The sequence below is a fragment of the Mytilus edulis genome, chromosome 5 (assembly GCF_963676685.1).
Source record: "Mytilus edulis chromosome 5, xbMytEdul2.2, whole genome shotgun sequence".
In the NCBI taxonomy this organism is placed as follows: domain Eukaryota; kingdom Metazoa; phylum Mollusca; class Bivalvia; order Mytilida; family Mytilidae; genus Mytilus; species Mytilus edulis.
The window spans coordinates 84,683,168-84,706,503 of record NC_092348.1 but is presented as its reverse complement, the minus strand read 5'-3'; the positions used below and the strand labels follow the sequence as shown (position 1 = coordinate 84,706,503).

Here is a 23,336-nt window from a genome sequence, read left to right as displayed (position 1 = left end):
TAAAAAGCCTTCACATCAACACACCTTAATGACATACATTCTTCAATTAACTTCTCCAAAAATATTCATTTTTTTCACAGTTTATATGTGTATTATGTGCACATACATGATAACTATAGGGAACTATATAACAGTGTAAATGCTTTCGTAATAGTAGCTAAACTGTCGGGTTGTTGGAGAGGCCGGTGCCTATGGAAATATTTAGAACAAGTTCCGATCTTTCCAAAAAGGGATAAAATTAAAGAAATTGATGAAATTGTTTTTCTGATTTATAGTGGTGAGGAATAAGGTATTACCTATGCTTGTGGCAAGCTCGTTAATAAGATCACACCTGGTATTACATTCTAAATAACATTTATTCAAAATTGCAACATCCTGTTTAACTAAAATAACACAGCCTTTCGAATATACCAGATAATTAAGTAATACACGAGTTTAAGAAAATTAGGCTGTCTTTTTACCTGTAAAACATACATGTAATTGGGTAATTAAACCATATTAAAGTGATTTCGGTATGCCATGTCATTAATTCAAATTTAATTTAAAAAAATTACTGTTACTTTGGAACTCATTTCCTTTTTTAAAAAGGTTATCACAGTTTGCTATGGAAATTTTATTATCATTGGTTTAACAAAACAAAACAAAGGTCTCATTTTTTTAAAATCTATTAAGTTGCTTTATATTTTATATATACTATATTAATAAACAAAAAAGATTCACTGCATTATTAACTAAACTCAACTGACACCCTAAATCTATACTAGGCTTAAGTAAATGGTGAAAATAGTCCAGTTACCAATAAATACTTCTGAAACATTTGTGACTAACATTGAAAATATTAGTCACAATCCTTTTTAGCTCACCCGTCCTGCGTTAACTTTTACAAAAATTTCTCCTCTGAAACTACTGGGCCAAATTAACCAAACTTGGCCACAATCATCATTGGGGTATCTAGTTTTAAAAATGTGTCTGGTGACCCGGCCAACCAACCAAGATGGCCGCCATGGCTAAAAATAGAACATAGGGGTAAAATGCAGTTTTTGACTTATAACTCAAAAACCAAAGCATTTAGAGCAAATCTGACCTGGAGTAATATTGTTCATCATGTGAAGATATATCTGCCCTGGAATTTTCAGATGAATCGGATAATCGGTTGTTGGGTTGCTGCCCCTGAAATGGTAATTTTAAGGAAATTTTGCTGTTTTTGGTTATTGTCTTGAATATTATTATAGATAGAGATAAACTGTAAACAGCAATAATGTTCAGCAAAGTAAGATCTACAAATAAGTCAGTATGACCAAAATGGTCAGTTGACCACTTTAGGAGTTATTGCCGTTTATAGTCAATTTTTAACCATTTTTCGTAAATCTTAGTAATCTTTTAGAAAAATCTTCTCCTCTGAAACTACCTGGCCAAATTTAACAAAACTTGACCATAATCATCATTGGGGTATCTAGTTTCAAAAATATATCGGGTGACCCTGCCAACCAACCAAGATGGCCGCCATGGCTAAAAATAGAACATAGGGGTAAAATGCAGTTTTTGGCTGATAACTCAAAAACCAAAGCATTTAGAACAAATCTGACAGAGGGAAAATTGATCATCAGGTCAAGATGTATCTGCCCTGAAATTTTCAGATGAATTAGACATTTCGTTGTTGGGTTACTGTCCCTGAAATGGTAATTTTAAGGAAATTTTGCTGTTTTTGGTTATTATCTTGAATATTATTATAGATAAAGATAAACTGTAAACAGCAATAATGTTCAGCAAAGTAAGATCTACAAATAAGTCAACATGACCAAAATGGTCAGTTGACCACTTTAGGAGTTATTGCCCTTTATAGTCAATTTTTAACCATTTTTAGTAAATCTTAGTAATCTTTTAGAAAAATCTTCTCCTCTGAAACTACTGGGCCAAATTTAACCAAACTTAGCCATAATCATCATTGGGGTATCTAGTTAAAACAATGTGTCCGGTAACTCTGCCAACAAACCTTGATGGCCGCCATGGCTAAAAATAGAACATGGGGTAAAATGCAGTTTTTGGCTTATAACTCAAAAACCAAAGCATTAAGAGCAAATCTGACAGGCAGTAAAATTGTTGATCAGGTCACGATCTATCTGCCCTGGAATTTTCAGATGAATCGGATAATCGGTTGTTATGTTGCTGCCCCTGAATTGGTAATTTTGAGGAAATTTTGCTGTTTTTTTGTTATCTTGAATATTATTATAGATAGAGATAAACTGTAAACAGCAATAATGTACAGCAAAGTAAGAACTAAAAATAAGTCAGTATGACCAAAATAGTCAATTGACCCCCTAATGAGTTATTGCCCTTCATAGTCAATTTTTAACAATTGTCTTAAAATTTGAAGATTTTCAATAACATTTTCCACAGAAAGTACTGTTATAGATAGAGATAATTGTAAGCAGCAAGAATGTTTAGTAAAGTAAGATCTACAAACACATCACCATCACCAAAACACAATTTTGTCATGAATCCATCTGTGTCCATTGTTTAATATTCACATAGACCAAGGTGAGCGACACAGGCTCTTTAGAGCCTCTAGTTTGTGATTATGAGCTTGTTTTATTTATATTTTAAAGTTGATATGTATATATAATTATGTAAGTGTTGATGAATATTGTGTTGAAATTATATTATGCTTGAGTATTGTGAAATTTTTAATTTTAATTTCAATACTATATTGAACACATTTTTAATTTCAACTTTTTTTTTAAACATCCTAAATTGATAAAATTCAGGTGATAGATACGAAGAATATGTCTAGGTTGGTTAAGACTTGGTCGAGTACGGTTCAGACTAGATCGAGTATGGTTCAGACTAGATCGAGTACGGTTCAGATTAGGTCGAGCATGGTTCAGACTCGTATAAAATGGTCCAGTACAAGTTCAGACTGTTAAGTATGCATAATGTTTCAGACTACAGTCGAGTATTATCTATTAAATTTCATTGGTCGAGTAAAAATCAGTACAGTCGACAGTGGCGGATCCAGAAATGTTCATAAGTGGGGGCCCATTGACTGACCTAAGAGGGGGCCCGGGCCCCCTGCCCCCCCCCCCCTACCCTAAATCCGCCTCTGGTCGAGCACAGATAAAGGCCATTTCAGACTTTTACTGGTTTATAGAAGTATATTTTTGGAGCATTCAATTCAATTGTCAATATCTTATTCTTTTTCAAACAGCTTTTGTGTTGTGATTTATGAAGAAAAAAATATTCGGACGCTGTCTTAATGTTTCCAAATTATTCTCATGGAATTAAATTGGTACAGAGCAAAATTAGGGTCTTTGATAATAGTTGTAGCATTCTTTTTCAAAGTTCGATATTGACGACTGATTTAGTTAATGAATTTCTTTTTAGTTGCACATTAACATACAGGTTAGTTATACACGTTACATGTATAATATAAAAAAAAAATAGACAAAAGGCATTCTCCTTGGCTATAGAATATTGTGTCTACCGTTGATCTTTTTGTTATGGCAGTTAAATAATCCAGGGGTTCTAGCAGTTATCTGCCCTTCTAATATATTTTTCTATCAATATATATGACTTTGTATATATCTTTTAGCACTATCTTAGTGATTTGTTCCAATAATAATTTGATTCTATAAATATTCAATTTCGTTACCAGATATATATGAATTTTGTCATTTTATACGTTTTCGTTATAGTACTAAATAAACCACATATGGGTCAAGATGCGTATTAATTTCTACATAGGCCGTAATGGTAACGTTTTCTTCTGTTGCTCAGTCCATATCGTTAACTTGGATATGTATGAAGGCTCGTTTCCAAGCTGACATTTTCACATATGTGGTTAAATATTCGGGGTACGAAGTGAGATTACTTTTTCCGTAAATTAACAAACCCCGAGTATCCATTGTGATGCGGCTCCTGGTGGTAAAAAATCCCATTTTTAACACAATAAGTTCTTTGGAAATTTAACACTTTGAACACATTTAATAGCTCCATAGTTTTTACACATTTATTCTGTGTTCCCCTTTTTTCTAAATTACTATTATTATACCCATTGCGGAGAGTATTTGGTCTAAGTTTTTATAGTATTTTCTATTTCTTTAATCCTGTGATCATAGTTTAAATTTTAAGTTTTATTAAGATCCATTGAAAAATGTATTCCAAGAAGTGTAAATATGTTGGAAACTAATCGCAATTCCCCACATTACACACATAGCTTTTCCCCAATACAAACAACTTTAGTATTGTCTTAATTAATATTAAGGCATATTTGTCAAGAGTACGGAGAGATGCTCCCGAAGATAATGATGATGATCCATTAAGTGTAAGAGAAGTATCATCTGTATATAATTTGAAATGGTATACTCTGATTCATCTATAGGGATTCCTTTAATTTTGTCATTATTTTGCATTAGTATACCAAGTATCTCTGGACACGGTAAAGATGTATATGGTGGTAAGCGATCCTCTTGTCTGAAGCCTCTCTGAATCTAAATATAATACATTCTGGGTAATTGCAATTTTGAGTCCTGAATATTGTTTTTTTGTATAAGAAGTAATGATCCCATGTTTAACAGATGGTGCAAAATATGGCAATATGTTTTAATAAGATTCCAAGAAATTGAGTCAAACGCCTTTTCAGAAAGGAGGAGTTGTAGCATGATTGTTCATATCAAAATTAGATTGTTAATTTTGATTAGTTATTTACCATTTCAAATCTTAATCCTTTCTTAAACTTTAATTTGGTGTTCATGAGCTTTTTTTTAAGAATCATATTTGGAAATCTTTTTAAAAGTTCACTTGCTATAGAAACTGTTTATCACATTTAAGAAAAAAAATATATTAAAAATTAGAAATGGTTATCCCCGTTTTCATCAATGACAACTATTTATAAGATTTATCAATGACATAGCACGTGTACTGATTAATGTAAAAACATTAAATGTCCTACATTCTTGTGTATGATTTTACTTTAAATAAAGTTTTAAAAAAACCAATACTTTACAAATTGCATGTGTAGATAGCGCTTTTCTTGATTATCATTCACCAGAAACGTCGAAAGCCAAATATTTGAAAGCCATGGATGTATAAGAACAGAACGAAATTGAAAAGCTAAAAGACCAAAAATATCAGGAAAAAAATAAATGACAAAATCCATCTTAGGTAAAATTTGCCTAAGCGAGTTCAAAACTAAGTTTTATATTATTTACTAAACTTGTATAGGTACAATTTAAGTAATGTTTGTTACAAATGACGTCAGTACCAAAATACCGAGTTGTTACAAATATTCTTTAATGTGCAATTAACGTGATACCAATCCGGCACAATGTATTGAATTTGCCATTCAAACCAGATGTAGCTGCAAATTTATACACATCACAGATCAACTAAAGCTCTACTTTACCAAGATCATTATTGCTGGTACGGGGGAGATCCAGGAATAAGAATATTTTCACATCAAAATCAACACTTCGGTTTTATATATAGCAAAAACAATTGAGAATTGAAATAGGGAATGTTTCAAAGAGACAATAACCCGACCTAAGAGCAAATAACATCCGAAGGCCACCAATGGGTCTTCAATGCAGCGAGAAAAATCCTTCTACCTAACTAGTTTAATAACAATAGACGCATACTAAACTCCGAAATATATAAAAGAAACTAAAATTAAAAATAATACAAGACTAAAAAGGCCAGAGGCTCCTGACTTGGGAGAAGCGCAACAATGAGGCGGGGTTCAATATGGTTTTTTTTTAGATCTCAACCCTCTCCTAATACCTCTAGCAACTGTAGAAACACATAACAATACGCACAGTAAATATCAGTTTTAAAGAAGTCCGAGTCCGATTTCAGAATAGGTAACAACAGAAACTGAACAAAATGCCAATGATACATAAATTAACAAAGGACTGCTAGCAGTTACTGATATGTCAGCTCCAGACCTAAATTAAACTGTTTGGCAGATTATGTTTTCATCATATGAATATCAAGCACAACCCCTCCATTTAGGGGTTTATTTTTTAACCATCGTAAAATATATGAGAAGAACATAATCCGTATCATATAAACAACTGGGCATACTCAACTCGTTTTATTCCGATGCAGAGCTCCTGTAAGTGAATCAATATTAGCAACAAAATATGCAATCTTTAATGACCTGTCAACAGTGCCGTAACTCTGGTGTCACACCACCAATTACTTCCTCTTTACTTTACTTAAACTAACCAACAAATTTGGAGAAATGAAACTTTTGGTAAAAGAGTAATATATTATTAAGACCAATTTGAGCTAAACCTAACTTGTTTATGAGTTTGCATTCAAAATTGAGAATTAATGCACTCCATAGTATACTAATTTAAGATTTCCAGAAAATCAGAGGTTATTTTTAGTGGTACCTCTATTCGGAAGACCTTTTCTTTTTTATATGATTTTAAACATCTGTTAAAAATTGGCATGTAGAAAGCTGATACATGTATAATTCCGAATATACCTGGTTTTTAGGAAGTTAAACTTAAGGTAAAATATTTAGAAAGCTGTGAAAATTGCAAAATTTGATGAACAGATAGGGACTTTTAATTGGTGGTATGACACCTTTAAGCGAAATGCGGTGAAACATCAAATTTAGAAAACAGTTGATTTTTTTTGGGGTCTTAATTGATCATTTGAACTAATAGTAGCCACATTTCAATCTTTTTGGGGGCAAAATGTCACACATTGCAAATTTAGAGCCTAAAACTTGAGTTTGGGCTATTTTTAGCTTTTCCCACCCTGACAATATGCTTTTATAAAAAAAAAAAGTCCTAAATTGTTATAAATGCACAGAAAGTGTTTTCTGTGGTGTTAAACATTGAAACATAGGTTCTATACTACCCCCAAACAAATTTTGCCATGCAGATTTAATGAAATTATTTGATTTTTACCCCTGATATCATTGCGTCATACTATGTACTTGGCAGACAACATAGCCTTATGTAAACACTGCAGAAACTCAAAAAAGTACCATTTATTATTTCAAATAAAATTTTTATATCTTAAATTTTATTAACTGATGTAAATAAAAATAGTTAAATGACCATGACTGCACTTTTGATCAATTTGTTGCACTTTATTAAAACTAATATTCCTTGACATTTCAATACCTTGGATTTTTTAATAAATTCATTGCAAAATTTGTGGAAAGCCTTCAAAGTAGTAGAACAAACACGGAAAAATCAGCAAAAACTGATCTTGATATTGAAAGTTTATGTTCCTGTAGCCCTAAATGAAATTTTCAAGTATTTTCTATCAAAGTCATACATTACAGTCAGTTTGAATTGAGCTGTGAAATTTTTAATATAAGTCCCATTATGCTCAGATAGGCTGTTTTTAACTACAAATTGACTAAGGATTAAGAATAAAGCAAAACAAAAGATTTCTAATCAACTTTTTTGTGTCTTTAGGTGTCACACCACTGATTACTCCCTCCAATTTAGAACGTATGCGGAAGTAGGCCTACTCGGACAAAAAATAGTGCATTTGATGTCATTCTTTACTTAAACTAACTAACAAATTGGCAGAAATGAAACTTTTGGTGAAAGAGTAATTAATCAAGACCAATTTGAGCTAAAATTTACTTTTTTATGAGTTTGCATTCAAAATTGAGAATTAATGCACTCCATAGTATACTAATTTAAGATTTTTAGAAAACCAGAAGTTATTTTTAGTGGTACCTCTATTCGGAAGACTTTTTCTTTTTTTATATGATTTTAAACATCTGTTGAATATTGGCATGTTGAAAGCTGATATATTTATGATTCCGAATATACCTGGTTTTTAGGAAGTTAAACTTAAGGTAAAATATTTAGAAAGCTGTGAAAATTGCAAAATTTGGTTGAACAGATAGGGACTTTTAATTGGTGGTATGACACCTTATATCACTTCTTAATACGTCTGTTTAAAGGTTTTGTTAGCTTTTAAGGTATATGCTGATATTTCTGTGCTTTGTTAAGAATAATACCAGTAAAGATTGGATGTGAATTATCTGAACGTATAAGATGTCTGCATGTTGAATTATATTTACGAATGATATCCTTGTACCAATGACACAATTAAGTAATGTTTTGACTAATTGTGATATCGAAAACCCTGGTGTAATTATTTTTCAATAATACATAAATTTCTCTCGCAAAAACCTTATATGTTTTTACATACACGAGCAAATCGTACATTTTGAGATATATAAACACCATAAGATGGTGACTAGGGAACTTCAGCATCTCAAAATGGATAATTAACGATATGAAAAAATATCATCTCTTTTATTATAAATTTTGGTATTGAGTTTCCCGTTATTGATGTAGATATCAACATCGAGGAACGGACAGTGTTCATTGATAGTTTTCGCTTTATTTAAAGTAAATTTAACAGGATAAATTTCTTTAGTATACATACTGAAGTCGTTATTATTGAAAGCCAATTTATATCATCCAAATATCTAAAAGTATTGTTAAATATTTATATCGTATCCAGTCAGGAATCTACTTCGTCAAAATTATCTCCCCATTACGCCAGTTAATTTTCACAATCGTAAAAATGGAAGCCATTGTAGGGATGACGAGCTGCCAATTTTGCTCTTGAAAACCGATAAATTTATCCGCATAGCACTATTACGATCCTTATATGTCAGTTGTATTTTAAAAGACAAATGTATCTACTAGCTAATGAGCATCAGTTAATAATCTTGTCTGCATTGATTCAACTTAGAACTATTGTCTAATCGGTTGTCAGGTGGAATTTTTGAAAATTCATAAACATTTAAAAAAAATTCTAATTGAATATTTCGTGGAATGGCAGACTAGATTTTTTTAGTGGTTGAAGACTATAAACCTTTAGTTATCACACACAAAAATATATTTTTTTTCAAAGATATGCATTTTCATCATCCAACTTGAAAGACTGTCGTCAAGTACTTTTAGTAAAAAAAAATAGCTATTCGAACACATCTTCTCTGTTTTTATGATTCATTAGATAGGTATTTCACTTGACCCACACTACAAAAGTCAAAAAGTCTGAAAAGACCAGTTTTTGTCTGAATTTGCATGAATTTTTACTCGACATCCTTAATTTTTCTGAATAATTTTTAAAATTCTTGATATAGTATGAATTTGTCTAGTAAGGTTCTTGATTTTTCTTGACAAGTGTCTTGACAGTATGAACATTGTCTTAAAATTTCTCCACACTTCCTGTTTCATCCGATAAGAGTCTGGATTAGTCTCGACCAATTCTTGACTATCTTAAATTTGTCTCGATCTGTCTTGACATATTCTTGACATTCTTAATGATGACTGAATATGTCTTGACATATTCTTGACATTCTTAATAATGTCTGAATATGTCTCGACACATTCTTGACAGTCTTAAATATGTCTTGACACTATCTAAACAGTATAAATTTCGCCTGAAACGTGGACAGACTTATTCTGCACTGTTTATGACAATCTATTGCTATTATATACTCCTTTTTAATATGGCTAAACTAAACTTTGAAGAATTAATGATTAAATTGGTATAGTAAGATACCCTTTTGGTGCAACTAAGTTGGAATACCCTGAATAATCCCCCATGTAGTTTAATTTTGATTTATTTTTATTAGACGTTTTATTAATTGTTTTCACTTGGAATAATAAGTCGAAATGACTGACAAACAGCATATAAATTTTTGCCATTCATAAAACTGCCAGTCAAATTTGCTCTACTAAAATAAGTGTCTTGTAGGCAGTTTTAAAATGTGACCAGTTGTCTCTTTTGGACCTTAAAATTCATCTTTAGGGTTTGTGTGGGTACACAAAGAGGGGGGGGGGCTTTCGTGTATGTCAAAGAATTTGTTCTCATCTTGATTCAAAAATCTTATCAATATTTTAGAACAACCCAGAAACATTTTTTATTCAATTTTGAGTGTTTGAGTGTTGAGTGTTGAATTTTATAATTTTTAAACAAAAATAAATATTTGTGATAACTCCTTTCTGAAAAGAAAAAAAAATGTTAAAATCTGATTGGACCCATTATAAATACATTTTGTTTTATTATTCCTGGAGTAGATAATCATTTTCTTTGAATCTTTGGGAATTATTGAATTTGTTTTTTTGTTAAAATAATTAACTTCTTAATTTTGATGAAAAAAATCCATTTTAATTCTATTTTTTTCATCAAAATGATGATTTTCATAATTTTCATCTATCAACAAACTTTTTAAATTGTAGTGGCATGGTTGGTCAACTAATAAGTTGTATGGCTTAGTAATTTTTATTTGATTGTTGCTTGTATAGTTTTATGGGGAACATCCTGTCCATGTGTAATACTTAATATATATTCCAACAGATGTCATTACACAAATTCTTCTTCTGTTAAATGAATGATTTGTATATCATCATAATTTGCTATTTATATATTTTTGTATGATAATTATATACCGTATTAACATTGAATATATTATGAATGTAGAATGAACTATGTCTACAGTATGATTGGTTTTAATCATTTAATTTATAAGATTTAGGAATCAAAATTGGTAATTGTTTAAAAACCAACATTTAAATTGTTTTATATCAACACATTCATATTATAATTATTTTATACATTAGATTTCATATATATAGCCATATTTGCATTTGTAAAAATATTAAGATACCCAAATTCTCATTTATTTTATATGCCCAACTTTCATAGAACAGTATTTTATATAAAGAGAAGTTAAGATTAAAGTTATATTATGAATGTTGGCCATGATTTGTAAAACTCAGAACTGTCAAGTAAATTTAAGACACAATTGAAAATGTTCAGAATATGTCAAGCCATACTGAGAAAAAATAAGAATGTCAAGAATATGTCGAGAAATTTCAAGACAGTATTCAAATGTCAAGAATTTGTCAAGAAATTTTAAGACCAAATTCAGAATGTCTAGAATATGTTGAGTAAATTTCATACAAATTTAATATAAATGAGAATTTGTCAAGAAAAATTAAGACACAAGTCATACTTTTGGAGAATGTCGAGTAAACGTTCATGCAAATCAAGACAAAAACTGGTCTTTTCAGACTTTTAGACTTTTGTAGTGCCATATATTTCATCTTTTAGTACTGTGATTTTTTCATGTTATAAAGTCAACCTGTAGGATTGATATATAAAAATGAAAGAAATCTGAAGTGAGATGATGTATCAAATATTCTTGCTTTGTACATTTTCAAGACAAAATATTCCAATCAAATACGCACTAACACAAAAAGGTTCACTTGATTTTCTCTTTTCGATACAATTGTTACCCATTTTTATAATTTTTTCTGGAGTCACATAATGGAAGGGCAGACACGAAAATTACTGAACTAATAGATTGTTTCTATTAACTTTTAAATTTTTTGTTACTACAGTAAACATTACAGTAAGCATTTATCGCCTTCTCTAACAAAGAGCTTCGATTCTTTTGTTCTATTTCAATCGGTTTTCAGCCTGATCAGATGTTGTTTCGATGGGTTTTGCTGATTTTAGTCATAAATTTTATCTCATAACAATACAAATACAGGTCCGCAAAAATTGTACATAGATAGTCCCCCTTGGAACTCCGATAACTTGACGATATACGGAATCTCAAAAGCGAACAAAAATGTAATCTAGTAAACTTTCAAGGTCAGTTAGAGTATCAAAGCATATCCAATTGACATAGTTCTTTTGTTTGTGCTTCTAAAGAATGACATAAAAGAATTTTAACATACGCATTCGTATTCTACAATGTAACTTTTTAAATTTAATTTGGTGTGTGATTTTTCTTGATAACAATATGAGGCAAAGGGGAATTGTTGTAAATACGTCACGTTCGCAACGCGGGAATACCACTCAATGACATTCCATATATTGTAACGTAAAGACTTTGTGACGTGACACTTGTTTGGTTGGGCATTATATAGATCGATAACAGTATTATAACATGCAACGTTTTCTTCCTTAAGAAAATTCGCTACTCAGTTTCAAATTAAATAGCTTGTTCATAAAAATAGTATTTATTGATAGGGGATTAATTAAGGATTCATAAAAGCAAATATATATAAAGGTCAATGTGCTTGTTTTCGAGATATTGACCATTGAAATTTTTTTTTTTTTTTGGGGGGGGGGGGGAATGCTCTCTCTTGATTTTTCATAGCTTTATCATTGACAAGTTAAAGTTCTCAAAAACTATCAAAAAATAAAAAAAGATTTTATAAGACTTTTACGAATGACCTATAAATTTACATGCAAAAGATTTATAAATAGAAAAAAATGGGGTCAATAGGCAAACAATTGTTTGGTATTCAAATGGATAAAACCAGCTGAGGATTCCGAAAATCTGACAAAAATTCAAAAAACATGACAAGCGAACATCCTAACTCAAGTATTCCCGACATTTTGGTGTCGTACCTAATTAGTTTACATAAGCTGTAATCGATAAGGAAAGCAAACAGAAGTGTTGTGGCAAGATTTGAAAAACGAAGCGGATTTAGCCAGGGTAGATCTTTAAGAAACATTCAAAAGTTTAGAACATAAGAATAATTTTTGGGCAATTTGAATTGACAGATAATACGCGTAATTGATTCAGGGGATATTGAAGATTAAAATCCATAAACATTAGAATAAGAAACTAAACAAAAACACTTGAGTATTTTCATACAGATTTCAAACAGTCATAAAAATCAACAGTTTACTTCATCCAAACATTTAATTATGAAGCGTCACCTTTTATTCCAACTTCATGTATTGAAAATCAACAACAGCATTATATCACACCATCACTGTCAACGTTTAGCAATCAAACGCATCGCCAACTAAAATTAACTTTTCTCAATTTCAATGAAAATATTTTGAAATGGCAATCTTTCTGTGATTCTTTTGAATCAGTAGTACATATGAACCCAAGTCTACCAAATATATTCAGAAATTGAATTATTCAAAATCACAACTTGGAGGTGAAGCATGTCATACTATTGATAGTTTCGCATTGACAAACGCTAACTACAATGAGGCAGTTAACGTATTGAAAGAAAGATACGGACAATCAAGTAAGATTACACAAGCACACATGACAGCATAGCTAAACTTTACACCAACAAATAATGATATTTTACAAGATTAACACAGCAATACACAGTACATTCAGTGTTAAGTATATACCCACAGGACTGCTGGACAAGAGTATTGATATTGACATGATGACTAAAAGGATTACCAGTATCAGGAAGGCAATACACCAAGTTACCCTGTAGTAAACATCTAAGAAATAAAAGAGATAGATACATACGCCAGCTTGGTTCAACAGAGGACAGTTATAAGGATTATTGTGGATCTTAAGATATAGAGGTCAGAAAAGCGGAGGAAAAAAATTATAACAGAGGAAATATTGACTCAGTTTGAAAGAGGAATTTCGGAGTCACTGGAGACAACCATTCAAAGAGAAATTGCCAAGTAAAATACACAACAGTATTATGACGTTAGTCCAAGCAAAATCAGCAAGTGTATAGAGATCATACGACCAAGATGAAGAATTCCAGATGCTACTAATGTAATATGGAAGGCCATTATGAAATGAAAAGAGAATCCTCTATCATAAAAACAAACAGAAGTGGTTATATAAGGAAAATACATCATGCTCCTTGTATGCCGGCAGTTGTCAACATGGACGGAAAAAACGGACGACATTTTAAGTCTGGCGTTGGATTTGGCAGAAGAAGACTGAAGATATCGCAATATTCATAACCAAAACTACTTGCATGCATCAGAGTAAATAAAGGTAATCATGAATGGTTTTTATATGTTACAGTTTAATATTTGATAAAAGCCATCCCCTCTTTTCTCAACATAAACAATTATTTATATTCAAACATACTGAGGTTAAGGTGTGTCTGAAAAAGAATCCCGACGACCGGACAAGATTACCACAAAAAAAACCAGATTGCATATGTAGAAACCCTACTTTTTAGGGGCCATTCATTTGGGGAGTGGAGAGGGTTTGGAACTCCTTTGTTACGATCAATGCTTTAGAAAGGGGTATATGACTGGACTACCCCCGCTTTTATCCTGGGTTGGCAGACCTTGTGAAAAAGACTGGATCCACATCTAGGTGCTATTATTAGTCTTCAACAAACCAAATATTCATATTTATTTTATGACTAAGACCTAGTCCAAATGAAAACAATATGTTTTAATTCACCGTGACAATTCATATAAAAGTTCTTGACATGTATGCACTGTTAGACATTGCCATATGCCACATTTTAGCTTCAAGCAAAAGAGTTTTTTTTATTTAAAACAGATGCTTAACATTTGTTTCGCTATTGAGATTTCCAGAAAAATATTTCTAATATGTCTTGAAACAACTTGTAGTGAAGTCTTTAAGTACTCTCTTAAGCTCATAGAATTAAAAACAAACGATTTATATTGTTATGAATAACAATAAACTGTGTTTTAGGAGCTCGTTACACCCTGCGGTCAAAGCCCATTGTTTATTCGTAACAATAGATCTTTTCATTTTACATTTATTTCAGAAATAGAAACTATGAAGTTTAACAATAGAACTGGGATGTAACTACCAATCAGATGTGTTTTAAAACTTAAAAAAAAAGGAAATTCTTTTACGAAATATCAGATACAGATGAATTGAAAGATAAAATATGATACTAAAAGGAAAGAAGAAAAGAGGAAATAGAGGCATAACATTATCACAAGTAGTTATTATACTTGTAAGGGATGTGTTTCGGGAAGATATTGGTTGATTATCATTGAACGTATGTTCATGAAATGAGACGCACATTGATGTGGAATTATGTTATGAAACTCATGAAAGTATATAAAGATACATTAATAAACTATAAGCAACTTTCATAGCAGAGTATAAGTCATACATATGTAACCACTGAATAACCAACAATAGTTATGCAAAACAATTTTACTTAAACAAACACGACTTTACGAAAAGAAATATATCTACACGTCCACAAAATAAAATAATCTGGGTTTTGTATACTATTGTCATTGCCATTTATTCTTTTTTAATATACACTAATCATATTTCTATTTGTAATTTTGAATATAAGTTTAACAAACCTTCACAAACACTCCATTTACCATCCTCCTTTGTATTAATTTGACATGTTTTAGTGATATCAATTCCATCGGTACTGTGTACTTCTTCAAGGTTTTTGCCAAGTAGCCTGCGCACAAGACTAGTTTTTCCAGCAGCATGTTTCCCAATCACCTGTACTCTCACATAACGTCTGACCTCTTTTCCAGATTTTATTTCTTCCATAAATTGTTCTGTGCTGTCCATTCTTTTCAAATTAATTGATTTTTCTGAAAGTGTTTTTTAATAAATATTGTTATTGAAATAAAATTTGAAAGCAGACTACAAATCACTTTTGTCTTCTTTCATCAGATGGTGACATCTAGATAAATTTTAAGAAGAATTCAATGCTTAAATCTAATATTTTCAAGGGTCAATCTTCATAATATGGAATCTTTGAAATGTATGTTTAGGGGTAATTTGTAAGTTAATATTATTTGTTTTATCTTTTCACTGGATGTATATTTAATACATCGTGTTAGCATTATCCGTTTCATTTGAAATTTAAACGAGAATTCTGTATATAGTTCAGTTTATACAAAAGACACTTTGCACCTAACCGTTCTCCATTGCTTTTTATCTACACTTAAAATTATTTTAACACCTGAGAACTTTTTATAAATTCATATTGTTTATGTTGAAAGCATCCCAATTCTTTGTTGTGGTTACACTCGTTTATATACTTATATATCAAATAAATATGCTTTTTGAAAGCTACACTTCGTATCTGACTAGTTATTACCATAGTGAGTTGCAATTAGTATATTTTTATGATTTTGGTATATCAGCTTAGGGTTTTAATGAATAAAAGATAATTGTAAAAATGATAGTGTTAGTATGATAGAAGTATTTCCAGTGGAACAAGAAAGGAAAAGAATGATTATATCTAGTCGTTTATTCCAATGTGGTATTTACTTTTGGTTTTTTTAACTACACTTCGTGTTATTATCATAAGTGCGTTGTATTTCGAATTTGGATAAATATTCTTACTAGTTGATTGAAAACGAATATTATGTGGAGCAAGATCTGCTTACCCTTCCGGACACCTGAGATCACCACCAGTTTTTGTGGGGATCGTGTTGCTTATTCTTTAGTTTTCTATGTTGTGTCATGTGTACCTTTGTTTGACTGTTTGTCTTTTTTATTTTTTGCCATGGCGTTGTCAGTTTATTTTCTATTTATGAGTTTGACTGTCCCTTTGGTATCTTTCGTCCCTCTTTTATGAATGTGACACGATTGACTTATATTGAGAACAGTTTCTTTTCACAGTCCAAGTACATCTCATAATGATATTCTTGTTGTTTTTGGTTCCTATTAATACTTTCATAGGAGGTGAAAGCAACTTCAACTTTATAGATATCGTAATCTTATTTCTCATAAACCCATTAATTTGGGGTCCAGCTGAATCCTCGGCCTAATCAAACTATTCAACATCAGTTTTTTGGGGTCATTTCGAGTTTTCACTTAGAATTGTTATCATTCACATGTTTTGAAACCAGGTGAGCAGATAGTGACTAACATAGTGTTTCTGTATTAACTTTTAAAAATATAAGACACTTGGCACTAATCAGCCGATCCGAATAGTTTAAGGTTATATTTGCAAGCAAAACGCAGTTTGCCTACAACTACACTATTTTCATTTGTTTTAAAAACAAAAAAAGGATAATCTTACCATGTAGAGACAGCAGTACGCCAAAAATATTTTATATTATTGTAAAGTGGTATATTAAGTCAATATATTTTGTAGTTTTGCAATAAAATTATATTTTTAGCTTGTCTTGTATGTAAAGTAGACACAAAGCGAATTATATTGCTTACTGAAGGACGTTTTCGTTGCAGTCCATAGTGTAAATAGTGTTCAACTGCAATTTTCTGTTTATACTCTTTCACAATTTATTTCTTGATATTTTAAGCATGAAATATTAAGTAAGGGGGTGAAATTACATGTAGTGGTTTGGTCCAGTTAAAAAAAGATCAAAAATTGTCTGAAGCTGTAAAACTAAATTTTAGACCACCTTCAGAATGTATTCTTCTGACTTTTCAATCTCGTTCTTGGATTATTTCGAAAACATATGATACAAGTGGAAAATATCAATGAATTTTTAAAACTATTATAATCAAACATAACTTTTCAAGAATCATATACATCCCATATCATTTTGGTCTTTTCAAATTTCTTAGATATGTATTTTTTTTAATCATTAATAACAAACTAGCCGCTCACCTTGGTCTTTGTGAATATTAAACAAAGGACACAGATGGATTCATGTCAAAATTGTGTTTTGATGAAGGAGATGTGTTTGTTAATCTTACTTTACTGAACATTCTTGCTGCTTACAATTATCTCTATCTATAATATAAATTTCCCGAATTTTTCATTCTACTAATGAACTCAAAATCGTTAACTTTTTTTTCAGATCTAGTTCCTGTTCCGGTTTTCCTCGCATTTGCGCAGAAATCTGTCTTGTTTGCATGAGACTTTGAAAAGAAAATTATATGTATCAGTCTAGTAAAATATAAGATTGGAACTCAATACAGTTTCATTTTTAATAATTGTTTGATTTGAAAAAAACGTTACCTGATGGAAGCGTTTCTTTTGTTTACATTGAATATGACGTCATAATTTAAACAACGTCACAGCGAAATCCCTAACAACAGAACCAAAATCGGAAACGTTACGGTATTTCCGTTTCTTTTTTTAACAAATATTTAAGTTACAAAAAATTAATTTAAACAAACTTCGTCCCCATTCAGGTAATGCCTGCCTCATATTAAACTTGGCCAAGTAGTTACAGTAGAAAAAGTTAGTAACAATTTACAAATTCTATGAAAATTGTTAAAAATTGACTATAAAGGGCAATAACTCCTTAGAGGATCCATTGACCATTTTGGTCATGTTGACTTATTTTTAGGTCTTACTTTGCTGTACATTATTGCTGTTTATAGTTTATCAAATGGCAAAATCAAAAGCTCAAACACATTACACGAATGGATAACAACTGTCATATTCTTGAATTGGTACAGGCATATTCTAAACCTAGTTTTACAGCTTGTATGACAGTCGCATTCCATCATATTCACAACAATGTGTGAAAAAAACCCAGACATTGTAGGTAGAAATGTAAAAAATAGTGGCACAGCAGTAAACATTGTGTTATAATCTTAACTTCTATAAAACAAACAATATGACAACAAAGAAAAACTACATTTGTATTTGCTAGAAATAACGAATGACACCCTTGTCCCCCATTGATATGAAATTTCCAAGGTCAAAGGGAGTATGTAAACATGCAAATTTTCATTTTTGTAAAGATTCATAAAGTTTGGAGCATTTTTAGTTATTTGACATTTTTGCTGTTTCCATGGTTACGGCGGCATTTTGAAAATTCTAACTTCAAAATGCATTTCTTCCAATGCCAGTTACCATTTCTGTAAAGTTTCATCCATTTTGAAGTACTTTGATTTTTTTTGAAATTTTGTAAATTTTTGCTGTTTCTATGGTTACAGTAGATTATTCCAAAATTCTTAAAGCACACATCTCATTGCCACATTTTATGCTTTATATCAATACCGTTTCATTGACTTTGGTGAAATACTCTTTAAGAAAATGATGATTTTATGCATTTTCCAATACGATCAATGCAAAATTTTCCCCAAGTTTCCATGACAACGGCGGCCATTTAAGACTATCCATATATTGTCTTGACATCTTGGCATACAGGGTAACAATTTCATGAAGTTTCATCAAGTTGTGTCTCATAATGAAAGAGTTAGAATTTTTGATATTTTAGCTGTTTCCATGGTAACGGCAGCCGTTTTGAAAATTCCAATGTCAAACTGCAAATCAGCACATGACAGTTACCACTCCTATGGAGTATCTTCCAGTTTGGAACACTTTGATTTTTACGCATTTTTGTGGTTTCGATGGAAACGGTGGCCATCTTGAAAATGTCAACCCCCGATTGCACATCTTCTATTGTGGTTAACACTATTGTTTAATTCCATCAACATTGGTCTATTCAATTGAAATAGCGTGGACAAAATGTGTGAAAAATAAATTAAATAACTAGATTTGCCACTTTGAAAATTGTAAACAGTCATTGCACATAAATACCTCTTATCACATCTGTTTGTAAATTTTTAGCAAGTTTCGAGCATTATTCATTCTTTTTGTCTCATTTTTTATTTCCATAGAAACGACAGCCATTTTGGAATTTCAAAGTTCAAAAGTTTGAACTTTAGTTACTAGTCAACAATTTTTCCAAGATTCATTCAGTTTTGATCACTTTGAAATTTTTATAATTTTTTGCTGTTTCCATGGTTACAGAGCCCTTTTTGAAATTCCAATAACAGTTGCAACATTGACTTATGGTGTCATACCACCAATAACTCCCTCAAATTTAGAACGTATGTGAAAGTAGGCCTACTCGGACAAAAAATAGTGCATTTGATGTCATTGTTCACCTAAACTAACCAACAAATTTGCAGAAATGAAACTTTTGTTGAAAGAGAAATATATTAAGACCATTGTGAGCCAAATTTTACCTGTCTAGGAGTTTGGATTTAAAATTGAGGATTAATGCGCTCCATGGTATACTAATTTAAGATTTCCAGAAAACCAGGGGTTATTTTTAGTGGTACCTCCTTTCGGGAGTTCTCTTCTTTCTTATATGATTTTGAATGTATGTTGAAAATTGGCATGCAGAAAGGTGACACCTGTACAATTCAGGATATACCTAGTTTCTATGAAGTTAAACTTAAGGTAAAATATTTAGAAAGCTGTGAAAATTGCAAAATTTGGTTGAACAGATAGGGACTTTTAATTGGTGGTGTGACACCTTATGCAATGCTATTTATATTTATGAAGTTTCTTTGAGTTTGATCTTATATTCCTCAAGCAAATGCTGCTTTCAAGTATTTTCCGAAAGGGTAAATGTTAAACTTTTCTTCAGTTTCCATGGCAATGACAGCCATTTTGCAGAAGATAAAGTACTGTTGATACTTCAGGGCACCAGTGTCTACATTTGCATAAAGTTTCAATAGTGTGGTTTTTATACATTTGCACACCAAATATAATTGACTTAACAGTAGGGGTTCTCTTAAACTGACATAATCACTATCATATATGTAAACGAAGCAAACGTTTCAACGTCAATCGACCATGCTAGAGGAAGCGGGGCCAAATCATCTCAAAGGAAACACGATAGGCCAATGCTTTTAAAACTGGATACCAAATATCATTGATCTTCCACTAGTGGTTCCAAATAAACTGACCTAACCACTAACTAATACATGTAAACAAAACAAACGTTTCAAAATCAATAGACCATGATTGAAGGGTCGGGGACAAATCTTTTCCATGGAAATGACATATGCCAATGCTTTTACAACTAAATACCAAATATCTTTGACCTACCACAAGTTGTTTCCAATAAACTGAACTTATCACAAACTTATATATGTAAACTAAGCAAACGTTTCCCAAGTCAAAAGACCATGACTGAGGGGGCGGGGCCAAATCATTTCCCTGGAAGGAGATGTGCCAATGCTTTTACAACATCATACAAAATATCATTGACCAATAGTGGTTCCCCATAAACTGAGCTAATCACAAACTAATAAATTGTTCACTACGACGCCGGGAACAGCATACATATATCTCGCTTTATTTTTTGCACAGTCAAGACCAGCAAAAAACTGAAAACTGTCATAAAATTATAATTGAGGGTAATCACCTTTAAACGGGTTGTCCGATTCGTCTGATGTTTTCACTTGTAATTCTTAATTTGCTGATTTTTTTCACTCCGTTAGTTTTACTTCGACTGTTTCAATTTATTGGATATAAAAGCCAAACACTACATTTTACCTTTCTGTTCTTATTTCAGCCATGGGGGCCATTTTTGTTGACATACCGCAATTAAAATTTGTTTTATACAATAAGGAATCGTCACCTAAAGTTTGATTGAAATTGTTTCGGTAGTTTCAGAGAAGAAAATCTTTGAAAAGTCTCACGACAACGACAACGACGGACGCTAAGTAACGGTAAAAGCTCAGGCAATTGATTATTACGAGAGAGCGAGTATAAAAATTGCCATTTTCCTGACTTGGTCAAAGACATTTTGTGAAAAAATGATGGGTTAAAAATGTTAAAACCATTCTGTAGTATTAGGTACATGTATGTAGTGTTTTCAGTTTATACAGCTAATAAGGCTATATGTAATGGAAACAGCCTCATAAATCTTTTCTTTATCTTTTTTTAAATCGTGTTGCTCGATAAAAGTAAACTTTATGAAAATGTTTGGATAGCAACAAAGGTACATGTTTATTATTGATATGTTCTCAAAATATAAGAAAGCAAATTAAGCCAAACTTTCACATCCACTGAATTTTTATTTGCTAAAATTTTCAGATAATGGGGTAAAAAGACGATAATACAAAGAGAATAATTTTATAATGCTAACCACAATGGATTTGCTATTTAGACAAACAAAACACTTACCAATTATGGGCTTTCTTTCACCTGTATCTGAAAAGTTAATTTGACATTGTTTTCTTTGAAGAAAACACCAATAACAGTAAGAATGTCCGAAAAAAGGCAGACAGAAAATTCGTTTAATCAAGACACCAGGTAAAAAACAGTAAAAACTTCTAATTTTTATTATAGGTCTGGTAATGTTCTCTTACTGTTTGATGTGAATTTCGACTAATGAAAAATTATAAAAATATCTCATACATTAACACGATGAATTTAAATCATTTAAAAAAAGTGAGAGGTTTAAATTCACTTATGGTTGTTCTGTTAAATAATTTCGCTAAAATGTATAATAACTACCTTTCTTTCCGGTTTCAACGAGCTACTCTGAAAACTGGAGAAGGAGTGTTTACATAAAATTGGAAACGGCCTTTGTAAACTTTTAATACAAAATTACAAAGCTCATCCGTACAAACATTCGATATTTATATAAAAGCAGGTGCACATCTCTAAATAAAATGTATGCCATTGATATATATATAGTTTCTGAAATACGGAATCGAAACTCTAAGAGAGGTTTAATACAAAACAAAACATACTTTCTTTCAGATCATCCTCAGACCCCACCAAACTATAGTCTTCTTTTGAAATCGGGCCTAAAACATATAATACATGACTAAACACGCTGTTCTGGCAAAATTACAATGCCTTTGTTACAAAATCATTTCGCTATTTACTATGTTATTTCTATATCTTTATTATGTGCGTTTACATTCATTAGTTATTATGTTTGTACTTTTATTATTATCATGTTTCCATGGTTACAGAGCCCATTTTAAAATTCCAATAACAGTTGCAACATTGACTAATGGTGTCATACCACCAATTACTCCCTCAAATTTAGAACTTTTGTGAAAGTAGGCCTACTCGGACAAAAAATAGTGCATTTGATGTCATTGTTCACCTAAACTAACCAACAAATTTGCAGAAATGAAACTTTTGTTGAAAGAGAAATATATTAAGACCATTTTGAGCCAAATTTTACCTGTCTAGGAGTTTGGATTTAAAATTGAGGATTAATGCGCTCCATGGTATACTAATTTAAGATTTCCAGAAAACCAGGGGTTATTTTTAGTGGTACCTCCTTTCGGGAGTTCTCTTCTTTCTTATATGATTTTGAATGTATGTTGAAAATTGGCATGCAGAAAGGTGACACCTGTACAATTCAGGATATACCTAGTTTCTATGAAGTTAAACTTAAGGTAAAATATTTAGAAAGCTGTGAAAATTGCAAAATTTGGTTGAACAGATAGGGACTTTTAATTGGTGGTGTGACACCTTATGCAATGCTATTTATATTTATGAAGTTTCTTTGAGTTTGATCTTATATTCCTCAAGCAAATGCTGCTTTCAAGTATTTTCCGAAAGGGTAAATGTTAAACTTTTCTTCAATTTCCATGGCAATGACAGCCATTTTGCAGAAGATAAAGTACTGTTGATACTTCAGGGCACCAGTGTATACATTTGCATAAAGTTTCAATAGTGTGGTTCTTATACATTTGCACACCAAATATAATTGACTTAACAGTAGGGGTTCTCTTAAACTGACATAATCACTCTCATATATGTAAACGAAGCAAATGTTTCAACGTCAATCGACCATGCTACAGGAAGCGGGGCCAAATCATCTCAAAGGAAATGAGATAGGGCAATGCTTATACAACTGGATACCAAATATCATTGACCTTC

The 23,336-nt window shown here is 31.3% G+C and overlaps 2 protein-coding genes across 2 annotated transcripts in view; both read right to left on the bottom strand.

Annotated features, from left to right (window-relative positions):
• LOC139525513 (dynein regulatory complex protein 12-like) overlaps positions 1-23,336 on the bottom strand; it is a 195,911-nt gene that overhangs the window by 115,698 nt on the left and 56,877 nt on the right. The window lies entirely within an intron of this gene.
• The window catches only part of LOC139525281 (uncharacterized), an 80,993-nt gene that overhangs the window by 22,682 nt on the left and 34,975 nt on the right, over positions 1-23,336 (bottom strand). The window contains exon 4 of the mRNA XM_071320483.1: positions 15,100-15,345. Coding sequence (XP_071176584.1) covers positions 15,100-15,345 — 246 coding nt within the window. The remainder of the gene's footprint in view (positions 1-15,099; positions 15,346-23,336) is intronic.